The sequence below is a fragment of the Rattus norvegicus genome, chromosome 7 (genome assembly GCF_036323735.1).
Source record: "Rattus norvegicus strain BN/NHsdMcwi chromosome 7, GRCr8, whole genome shotgun sequence".
Lineage (NCBI taxonomy): Eukaryota > Metazoa > Chordata > Mammalia > Rodentia > Muridae > Rattus > Rattus norvegicus.
The window spans coordinates 44,115,260-44,127,601 of NC_086025.1; the positions used below are offsets into that span (position 1 = coordinate 44,115,260).

General features: G+C 37.1%; 1 protein-coding gene across 50 annotated transcripts in view; it reads left to right on the plus strand.

The window, feature by feature from the left end:
- Ppfia2 (PTPRF interacting protein alpha 2) overlaps nt 1-11,296 on the plus strand; it is a 474,298-nt gene extending 463,002 nt beyond the window's left edge. For 34 of the 50 annotated variants that reach the window (XM_063263774.1, XM_063263778.1, XM_063263775.1 and 31 more), the window contains 4 exons: nt 3,021-3,089; nt 6,498-6,657; nt 7,841-7,932; nt 9,865-11,296. In XM_063263774.1, the coding sequence (XP_063119844.1) occupies nt 3,021-3,089; nt 6,498-6,657; nt 7,841-7,899 (288 nt within the window). In that variant the 3' untranslated portion in view covers nt 7,900-7,932; nt 9,865-11,296. The remainder of the gene's footprint in view (nt 1-3,020; nt 3,090-6,497; nt 6,658-7,840; nt 7,933-9,864) is intronic. The other 16 variants (XM_063263780.1, XM_063263782.1, XM_063263787.1 and 13 more) reach the window with 2 other exon arrangements.
- Nucleotides 11,297-12,342: the final 1,046 nt, after the last annotated feature.

Sequence of the window (12,342 nt, forward strand, 5' to 3'; positions counted from 1 at the left end):
TAAAAGTCCCTCAGTCTTTACAAATTCTCCACATATTGAAATTTCAATGCCTTTAAAATATTCAATCTCTTTTGAAATTCAAAGCCATTTTACAATTCAAAGTCTCTTTACTGTGGGCTCTACTAAAATACTTTCTTCCTTCAAGAGGGAAAAATATCAGGGCACAGTCAGTCAAAAGCAAATATCAAACTAACTGTCCAATATCTGGGATCCACTCATGAGTTTCTGGGGCTCCTCCAAGGACTTGGGTCACTTCTCCAGCTTTGTCCTTCATAGCACATCTTCTAGGTTCCAGCTGCCTGTACTGGTGCTATTCTTGGTGGTCATCTCATGGCACTGGCATCTCTAAAACACTGCTGTCTTCTGCTTCAACTGGACAGCACTTTCACAAATAGCCTCTCATGGGCTCTTCTCGTGATGCTAAACCTCTCGGCATGACCCCTTCACTCCTGGACCTTTAACTGCAACTGAGCCTGCACCTTCACCAGTGGTCCCTCCTGGCCTCTCACAGTACCAAACATCAGCTGCTACTCCTTCATATTTCAAAACCAATACCACCTGAGTGACTCTTATACATTACCAATTCTGACTGCCAACAGGAGATATAACCATGGCTGCCTTTGGAACACAGCTTCTCTGTGCTCTCAGGAATATTTCACCTTAATGATGCTGCTCTCTCTCTCTCTCTCTCTCTCTCTCTCTCTCTCTCTCTCTCTCTCTCCTTAATTAATCATTCCATTCCTTTACATCTCAAATGATATCCCACTTCAGGGTTACCCCTCCACCAATCCCCTATCCCACATCTGCCCTCCTCCCTCCCCTTTGCCTGTATGAGGGTACTTCCCCCACCCACCCACACTCTCCCACCCCACAACTCCAGCATCCCCTTACACTGGGGCATCAAGCCTCCCTAGGACCAATGGTCTCTTCTTAATCACTGCTAGTTTCTTAGCACCAGCTGACCAGCATCAATCATCCCAGTAACCTAAAGGTTTTGCTTTAGTGGTTCTGGTCTCTTGTTAACCACAGCTGATTCTTCAGCCCCAGCTAACCAAAACCACAGAATCCTTACAATCAAAACAGCAACGACCCTGATAAGAGTTTTTAATCTTCCTCCTGAAATTTCCCAAGCCAGGCCTCCATCTTTTGCACTGTCACAACATTATCTTTCAAACTCCTACAGAAAATTCCATAGAGCTCTTAACAGCCAATGTTCCAAAGTCCTTCCATTGTCCTTCCATAGTCCTCCCAAAAACATAGTCAGGTTGTCACAGAAATACCCCACTATGCTGGTACCAATTTATCTTAGTTAGAGTTTCTATTCCTGCACAAACATCGTGACAAGAAGCAAGTTGGGGAGGAAAGGGTTTATTCAGCTTACACATTGCTCTTCACGACCAAAAGAAGTCAGGACTTGAACTCAAGCTGGCCAGGAAGCAGGAGCTGATGTAGAGGACATGGAGGGGTGCTGCTTACTGGCTTGCTTCCCGTGGTTTGCTCAGCTTGCTCTCTTATAGAACTCAGGACTACCAGCCCAGGGATGGCACCACCCACAATGGGTCCTCCCCCCTTGATCACTAATTGAGAAAATGCCTTACAGCTGTATTCCATAGACGCATTTCCTCAAGGGAGGCTCCTTTCTTTGTGATAACTCCAGCTTGTGTCAAGTTAGCACCCAAAACCAGCCAGTGCATATAAGTTTCTCAGACGTTTTCATTTTGTTGTGGTAAAAACTTGTAAACCTGTCTGGCATAATGGCACATACTGCCTTAATCCTTGTACTCAAGAAAAGGAACAGGCAGATCTTACCTTTAATCCAAGCCTTGTTTACACAGTGAGTTCTAAGCCAGCCAGGGCTACAGATCAAATCTGTCAGAAAGGAATTAGAATATTTATTCTAGCTTTAACAGCGCAAAATATATCATAGTTACCTGCGATAGTTCTGAGTCTGTACGCCCTTCTGACTTCGTGCCCACTGACTACCCTTTCTCCCCCTCCTTCTTCTCTCTGCTCTATTAACCACAGTCCTACACTCAAATTCTGTGAGCTCAAATTTGACATTTGCCTCAGATATTGTTCACATGTCTCTCTGCACCTGGCTTGTGCCAGTTAATGTGGTCATGACTTGTTTCTGATACTTGAATTTTAATTATATGGTAATGACTTGCTATGTAAACACAGTATTAAAATTTGGAAAGCATAGACTTAGAGTTTGAATGATATAACCTCCTACCTGAATACCATGCTTCTTCCCCAATACAACATCTGTGAATGATGGCCATAGGTCTCTGCTTCTCTAAGGGGGAGTCCTTCTCTTTATATATCTAATTATACTTACATTTAATTGAGTGCTCCAGTGATCTCTAAATCTAGGGAATTGGATGATTCAGCAAAGTTCCACACAAGTTAGGATACCTCCAATCTGCTTTACAGTCTAAAAAGTAACATTTTGAGAGCTGCAGCACAGGAATCCTTAAATATATGAAGGTTAAACTGGGTACCGTGCTGTGCTGCGTGACTGTAATTCAATCAATTTGGTAGCTGAGGCATGGCGACCACTAGTTCAAAGCAAGTCTCCGGTAGATTCTTCCTATCTTTTTGGGTTCATATTAAGGCTGTCTCAAAACAAAAGTAGAAAAGAAAAGAGAAAAAAACAGCTAAACAAACAAACTATCTAAAGTTTCAAGTTTGTGAACTACTGTTAAGTTTGATATAATCCGATACAATGCAAACTTGTTTTGTGTTTAACAATTTTAAGTTTAAATAAAGTGCTCAGTTGAAATAAAATAAACATTTAAAGCAAAACCTTCTTGCCTATAGCCATTCATACAAAGGTTTCTCTCTATAGTCGACTGAACAAAAGAACAAAAAAATCAACAACTACAAAAGAAGAGGATTATAAAACCTTAAGACCTTGTAATTAAAACTTGTTTTATGACGCATCTTCCTATAACTAGTACTTTTAGTTTTTTTTTTAATAAAATGTAATTTCAGTGACAGGTTTTATTTGATGTTAACAGGCAAGGCAGATTCTTGAACGCGAGTATAATAACCTCTTGGCTCTGGGAACTGAGCGGCGACTGGATGAAGTAAGTCTATTCCAAATTATCTCACATTCCAAATGATCTTACAATGGCCCTCCAGAGAAAGACACACTGATTGACTGTCCAGTACAAAACAGTAAATCCTGAAGTCATAGATACAAGTATCAACATAGGGATTCACCAGCTTATCTTTAAGAATCCAAATGTAGACACATATATGCATACAATTATAATAACAATTATGAATTTAAAAGAGAGCAAAGAAGGATGTCAGGAAAGCTTTAAAGGAAAGAAATGTAATTTTATTTATAATTCAAAAATAACAAGGGAGCTGTGAATTTGAGGGTTAGAGCCTAAGAGGAGTTGTAGGTTAAAAAAAGAGGGTGGAAAAATGTATATTTTAATTTGTTAAGACGTTCCTTAAAGAATAGAGAAAGAATGACCACACATCTGTACTTTGAAGGGATCCAATAAGAAAATTCTATGTGTAGCATCTAGAAAGTTTCTCTCTTGTCCCTTAATTTTGTTTTTTGTTATACACCATTTTTTCTTGGTTGTTTTATTTCTTTACCTTTCAAATGTTATTCCCCTTCCCAGTTTCCCCTCCACAAACCCCCTAACCCCTCATCCTCTGCCTCTATAAGGATGCTGTTTTTTTAATTTTAAGTTATATTTCTTAGTTTTGACTTTTTATTTAGGACTAAGATTCATGAATGTACTTATTTTGATATTTAGACATTGAAAAGTAACTTAAAGTAAGACAGTGTCTGTGTGTGTCTGTGTGTGTGTGTCTGTGTGTGTGTGCAATGACCATAAAGTTTCAAGAAATATGGTTTGTTATTATAAGCAATTAATACACTAGTATCGATAAGTTCACTTTTTTTTTTTTTTTGGTTCTTTTTTTCGGAGCTGGGGACCGAACCCAGGGCCTTGCGCTTCATAGGTAAGCGCTCTACCACTGAGCTAAATCCCCAGCCCCAAGTTCACTTTTAAATAAGGAATATGCTTATTTTCTCAGGATCATTACTCTTCAAAAACAACTTCAGAATATTAAAATGGAGACCAATTATTTCAATTAATTGAATTGGAAAAATTCTGTAATTTTATATGGAGATTCTGTGTTTCTTTCAAAATAGAGAACATCTTAAACATCATGGGCTATGATGGTTAAATTGGATAAAAGAAGCCTGGAGCATAGTATACACACACTTAAGTGATTTGGGGAACAAGGACTATGTAAGAAGATGCCTAAAATGTTTGAATGCAAGGAGCATTTACAATCTCTGCGACTGAAAGATGTTTAAAATAAAACTTTTGAGATTTTTTAAAGATATTTTTTATGGAAGAAGTAAAAATGAAATCTTGGGATAGAGTTGAAAACAATGTCACGTAATTCCTATGGAACATATTGGCATTCCTTAACTATAAAATCAGCTTTTGAAAATATTTTTTATTCTGAAATTGAACTCAAGCTCAGTGTAGATAGAGAGTGAACCTAGAACATGCAATGTCTTAGGTCCAATCCAGTTCCACAGACATGCATCAAATTCAAATTAACTTGAAACATCAGAAAGTACAGCAATAATTCTTTATCTAAGTAAATAAGGCAGATGATCTCGCTGTTATTAACCATGTCACCTTGTATAAAAACAATTCCTGAATTTTATAAATATTACCCTAACCAACTTCTAGAATGATAATCTTGCCCAATCAGGATGATGTATAGTTTTCTAAAGCACAGGTAAAGTGCTAAGTAGGTAGCTTAGCCAGTAAAGTGCTTGTGATTCCAATGCCGGTCCTTGAGTTTACATTTCCATTACTAATATACAATTAGGGTTCCCTGCACTGGGTAGTTGAGACAAATGGATGACTGGAGTTTGCCAGCCATATTAGTTGAGTCAGTAATCTTCAGATATAGGGAGAGTACCTATCACAAAAGTAAGTAAGTAAGTAAATAAGGTTAATGATTAATAAAAACTCTGGTCTTCACACACAAGTGCACATGTGTATGTGAAAACACACATATACAAACACATACCAACATACACCATACATATGTACACACACACAAAATAACGACACAAGGCTAAATGACGGCAAGCTATCCAGTTTTTGAAAATGAATGAATCTAATTAAGCAGCTTGACTGTAGTGAGATCACATCTGCATTTCTACTGGCCACATTTATATTCTGTGGAAATAACTTGAGAAGTTCCGATGACTATCTAAGAGTTTCACGTCAAGTTTGAAAAGAAACCTTTGGGGACTAGAGAGATAACTCCACTGTTAATGACATGCACTGCTCTTTCAGAGGACCACACATAGGTCAGTTCCAGGCACCCGCATCAGGCAACCTTTAACCACCTATCCCGCCAGTTCCAGGGGATCTGACATACTTTTCTGGCTTCTGCCGGCACTGAACACAAACCAACCCCCGTCAACCCCCACACAGACAAAGTCATATATGCGGGTTTTTAAGTTTTTTTTTAAATAAAAATGATGTATCATAACTTTATCTCAAAGACTTTTTCTTAATGCTACTAGAGTGTTTATTGTTTTTCTTCAGTGGCTCCTTTTCATGGTAAAAGAACAGTAGATGAGTATCATAACTAAGATGTTTACTCACTGACTCAAAAAATGAATATTAAAGAAGTCATATAGAATTCTGCGGGAGAGATAGGGATGGAAGCAAGATTTGGGATGTAAATAAATAGAATAATTGATTAATAAAAAAGAGTCATATAGCCTTAAAATGTCAGATAGGGTTTTGCATAATTGATAACTTGAACCCAATTTCTTCAAAAATCTAGAAGTCAGAGAGGTCATAAAATATTTATTTCCTCCATCTGTGAACAGGGATAAGGGCCAATGTCAAACAAAATCATTTTGATATAGTATGTATCACTTAAAAGAAAGAAATGGTTACCAGATGTAAATGAAATTTAGGTATTGATAACAGGGATGTATTTAAGTCCTTTCTATTCTACTTAACAGCTAAGACAATTGAGTATATCAACTCATAATGAAAAACTAGCGCAGGTTAGGGAATTTAGCTCAGCGGTAGAGCGCTTGCAAGCACAAGGCACTGGGTTCGGAACCAGCTCCGAAAAAAAGAAAAGAAAAAAAGAAAAGAAAAAGAAAAACTAGCGCAATGTATAACAAAATAAATCCAATGATCCATTTTGTTAGAAGAAAACATTAAGTATTTTATAATTTCAAGGATGTTTAAAGGTGACAAACTTTAGATTTGAAATCATAATAATTTTTTTAAATCACACCTTTCTGTCATATTTACTATCTCAATCAGAGGGGTTCTAGATGAAACAAAGCATGCCTTTGTGTACTTGACACACTGAATGTAAATAAAGTCTAGCTCAAACTCCCAAGTATACAGATTTATGTCCTCCAGCTTTATTTGTTTTTGTGACATCGAATTCTACCTCTGAACTGGCAGAGTGATGACAAGAATTTCAGACGCGGATCAACCTGGCGAAGGCAGTTCCCTCCTCGCGAGGTACACGGAATCAGCATGATGCCTGGATCCTCAGAAACATTACCAGCTGGATTCAGGTTGACCACAACATCTGGGCAGTCCAGAAAAATGACGACAGATGGTACAGTAGTTTTACATTTCTGTTTATGAAGGAAAAAATCTTGCCTAGACAAAGCTATACAATGCTTCAACTTTGCATACCCTTCTAGAACTGATTTTTTCCCCTAAAATTAGTTCGCTTTGCTTGAAATTTACTTTGCTTTTACCAAGAAGAAGACTATTTGAAAACTCCCAATGCATGAATCCATGACAGTTGATATGCATTTGAAAAATAAATTACATCCCCCCAAATAGCTCCACTAATGTCCACATCTAGGAAAAAAAAAAACACGCATCTTCATAATCTGTGTTTCTTTACGCTTCTATCTCAAAAATGAATATGCCATTTAAAATGGAGTTTGGATTTGAACTCAAATCCCAATAAAATGGGAAATCACTGTACTGGCTCTTTTACATGTTGAAATATTACAAATTTTATAGTTTACCTTTCAAAACTCATCAGACATGTTTATCTCTTACCAAGGCGGAAAGCCTTAAATAAGCAAGCCCAAACATGAGAAGAGAATCGAACAAACACAAAACCAACAGTGATTTACCAATCACATCTCCTTCTGTGAACATTAGACTTTTGATTCATCTTTCACAAAAGGAAAACAGTCATTCTGGACCAACAACTTAGAATAATAATAGAAATCCCCAAATTGTATCTGTTTGGTAGGCATTAAAGAAAAATAGTCTTCCTCTTATTATCGAGATAATAATCTAGACTCTTCATTTCTTTTCGAGCTGTTGTGGCAATTAAAATTCATCTGAGCATAAAGTGCAGTCTTTTGATCTACACTTCTTTTAGCGGGTTAATATTTTGGAACTTGTTAGCAAGGTTCGTGAATAATTTACCGTGACTGAAATTAGCATAGATGTTTGCCGTTACATAGAGGAAAAACAGCACAACCCACAGTACTGTGTTCTCTGAGAGTAATCTTTACAACAAAAGCAGACTCACCCCTGGGAGGCGCTTTGCTACAGATTTCATCTAAGGAGGAAAACACAGCAAGGGGAGAGCGCAACTGAACTGCACTCGGGTAAATTGTCATTAGTCTCTGGGTCTAGAGGAGAGGACCGTGAGGGGCTTCCGTCTGAGACAAGACAGTCTCCTAATATCTTCAAGATCCCTTTACGCAGAGAAAAATCAATCTCTCTCATCTACTGTCTGAGAACCTCTAAAGCCCTTTTCTCATTTGCAGTTGCTTCATCAAGACTGCAGAGGTTAGACAACTCCACTGTTCGCACATACTCATGTTGACAAGTCACTCAAAGGAGGCAGCACTGACCTGCTGTGAGTAGTTTCTCTTGGCCGACCAACAACAAACCAACAGAAAGATGGGATTTCAGACTCTAGTCAATACAGTCCATGCCCTTTGGTATGGCCTAGACATGCAGAGGTGATCGCCCCCCCCCCCAAAGAATCTTTAAACCGTAACTCTTCACCCAGCATTTGCTATCATTCCCTGTCTGCCGTGCTTTGAGGCCCACCTTTTGAAGGCCTGTCACTCAGTCACTTCACATTACTGGGTTGCTAAGCATCTTACTTTCGGGGCATTTTCTTTTGACTCCATATTAAGAGTCTGGCATTTGAAGAAAATTAGAGACCTCAAGTGCCTATCTTAGAAGGAAGTCAGAGTAGAGCAATAGAAATTTGTGCAAGTTCACAGCCAAATTTATAAGAGACAGGAATTAGATGTGCATTGATATTAACAACAAAACTAAATATAAAAATATTGAAATCTCAACATCTTATTTTCTATCACTGTGATTTGTATTTGCTGAAATGAAGTATAAATTTGAAGAACCTGGGAAATATAACATAGAAACGAAAGTTATAAGAATTAGGAATAGATATTGCATAGAATTTTTATGAACATATAAAGTATGACATTTATGAGGAAATTTTGGGAAGTATTGATATATCAATACATGAGACTTTATGTTAAAACTTCCATATATTTAAAATTTGCTTCCTAGATTTATAAACTCTAAATGTGTGAAAAATACATTAATCTAAAATTTGGGTATTCCAAACTACTGTATCATATTCAATGAGATGATATTTGGGAGAAAATATTTTTCAACTGTGATTACGCCCAGAGATGGGAGAAGGAAATGGTAGAGCAGCCTTCTTCCTGTGCTTTTTACCTGTTGCCTTGTATCAACACCTATGTACAGCATATCATTGCCCTTAGGAGACTAACGAAGGGGCTAACATGCTGCCTTACGTGGGACAGTAATTAAGGAAACTGAAAACAAAAAAAGCACTCAAATTAATTTCTCAAAAGTCAAAAATGTAATATAAACATTTTGTGATATGTAATTCAGTCTCACTAGTCATGGCGTACAATACATAACCATTTGGCTAAATAAGAGACTTTTCAAAATATTGTTCATAGCAGATTCAACATATAGCATAATAATTTTCTCATAAACTTAATAATTCACCAGCTCATGAATGACTAATATGTTCAGTAGTGCTTGCTGCCTAGCTCTAGACTCATGAGTAGAATTTATCTTGAACTATCTGCAATTTTTCCTGCATGTTATTCTAGTTCATATCTTTTTTTAGTTTTTAACCTTTAAATGGAATAAGAATATTAATAGGATAATCAAAGGCAATCTTTACTTTTAGTTTGGTAAGAAATTAGATTGAATGTTATGAAAAATAATCCTAAACATACTTTATATTACTCTTTTGTGTCAGTAATAGTAATGAGATTTTCCCATGCAATGTCACATGGCTGTAATCTATGGCGTCATACATACTATTACTGCTAAAATGGAGACATCAAAACATGCTGTTTTATGTTTTGTCACGATCAAAGAAAACCATCATTTTTAAAACTCTAAAATATATGAACTAGAATATAAATTTATTCTTTGGAATATGCCAACTCAATCCAGTTTAATAATTAGCAACCTAAAAATCTTCGGAAGGCATGCTGACATTTTATATGACTTATCTGTTTCTAATACACCCATACTTTCCCTGAAGTTAAACAAAGTCCACTAAATGCTTAAAGATAAATACGTAAATAAATGAGTGGAGAATAGTAAATGTCACACGATCTGCTGTAAGTTGCATCCTCCATACCTTTCCTTGCACTGGGGTTCTAGCAGAGGCCTGTGTAAGCAGTATGGAGGTATACGCCAGGCAAAGGTGTGGGATCCACTGGCTGGAAGTTGGCTGTGAGCTCACGCTCTATGTCCCCTTTCCTAGATGTCGTCTTTTCTGTCTACACGACCTAAAGTGCACTACTGCCTAAGAAGACAAATGGAGAAGTCTTTGTGAAGACTGAACTCTAAAGGAATAATATAAGTAACGATTTACCAAACGTTAAATATGTGACTCTGGGGGGAGTTGGGTCTTGGGTTTGATTAGTTTACTATGATTGTAATAAAATGTTTAAGTCATCTGATGTAAGAGCATCATCCACGTCATAAATTCTGAACATCTGATGCTTTTATGAGATGGAACCACTCGTTTTTTTCATGTTGTAATATAATAGGCATTTATGTATTACTGTGTATCATTTCTTTTTAAAGGTGTAAGTCTTCTGTAAATGGATATAAATATGATTTTTTTAAAAAAATAAAATATATGGTTCATGGAGTCTCGAGTGCAAACATTGAACAATTCCAAGTACTGTTTGTATTTTACCATTTCACCATTTATACGGTTTTTGAACTGTAACAGTCAATCAATATGTTTCTTAGAAGTGTGTTTCATGCTTCGACATGCTTCTCCTTCAAGTCTGTCATACTTTAAAGCTGAACACCTGCCTCTGATCATGTGATTTAACCTGGAGCCCAAAATGACCTTTAAAGGCAATCAGGGATGTGATACCCTCTCTCTCTCTCTCTCTTTACAAATGCACTGTGATGGCTCAATCTGTTTTAAAAGAAAACAAAGCCAAACTGTTTACAAGAGTCAAATGCAATGATTTTAAAAATTTATATTAAGAAAACCATTACCTAATCGTGTTGCCTGTGGACCAAGAAACACACACACACACACACACACACACACACACACACACACACACACACATTTTATTAAGAACTACACGTTCATAGAAACACCCTGAACTTCCAGCCAGCACTGGACAGTGAATGTCAATCATTGTAGAGTCTGAGGTCCATTTCCACTAGGGGTGGGGTGGAGGGGCAGAACCCCATAACCCACCCCTTTTTAAAATCACTGTTAACAGGGCATTAGCCAGACTCAAGTCTGATATCACAAGCCTTTAGCTGAACTAACCATTTTTTGTGACTTCCCTGAATTCCCTTTCATCAGAGGAAATAAAGACAGAATGGATTAACATTAACATATATAGTGTATAAAAACGTAAAGATGAGTAATCTTTTTCTTGTGGCTTTTTTTGGTGGTGTCACTGTTGTTTATTCTTTATTGATATGGGAGATTTCAAAGTGAAACCTATTTAATAATACCATTGACTAACTGCTGTTTTCCTGCTGCTTGGTCTTATTAAATGCAAGACCTGTCATTAGTAAATTATATTTTTTTTGTATTTTAATTCGTTATATTTGCACGTACATTTGTTTCAATGTCTATTTTTGTTGAACAGATTCAATCAAAAGGTAATGGTAACAGAAACCCTCTCCATTGTCAATAAAAAAAAATGCTTCCAGTTTTCTGCTTAAGCTTTGTTTTCTAGTAGTATAACATTTAACGATTTATTTGAATTACAAAAAAAAAAAAAGATATTCAACGATTTCGAATGCAACTTTATTTAAAATCGAGTCTGCCACTAGAGGGAGATCTAAACCTGCTGATAGAAGTGGTTTGGTTAAAAAAAAATGAGTAAAAACAATGTGAAAGAACATTGAGACTCTTTTTTTTATTAATTTATTTTTATTGGATATTTTTTATTTACATTTCAAATGTTATTCCCTTTCCCGGTTTCCCAGCCATAAGCCCCCTATCCCACTCCCCTCCTCTTCTTCTACAAGGGTGTTCTCCCTCCCCAACCACCCCCCCTTCCCGCGCCCCACCCCCAACCCACCCTAGACATTCCCCTACATTGGGGGATCCAGCCATGGATTCATCTAAATGAAAGAGAGAAACTCTGATGGCCATACGGCAGAAAGATTTATATTCACGTTTAATATACCTGTGTGACGAACAATTTTGCATAGTAGTAGTGAAATCCTCGTGATAACTAACTGGTAAAGAAGGACATCTTATTTTGTCAAACGGCATTCCATGTTCCAGTTCAAGTACCGGCAGTCTGCATGCTTTGGGGTAGAATGGCATGGTCAGAAGCCTGTACTAGAGAAAACTGCTCACCTCATTGACACAAGAAATGGAGTAAGAGGCCGCTGCTGAGGACACACAGTTCCCTAAGAGGGCACGTTTCAGTGATTTGAACACTTTGCATCAGCATTACCCTGGCCCGGGCATTCAGGACAGAAGCTTCTGGGGAATAATCAATATCCAATTACATCAAGCGCTCACACTGTCTCCAAAAGCAGTTTCTTCCCTTTAGAAATTACGTGAAAAATACTGAGGATTTGTAATAGGTACTAAGAGTGTGGTATTGAATCACTTGCCTGGAGAATGAGGTAAAATATGCCTTAATACATATGAAAAATTGAGTCAGTTTTATTTCTGGGTGCTTTTTGTTTTTGTTTTTTACCTTTAAACATCGATGATAGGAATTCAGGGACATTAGAT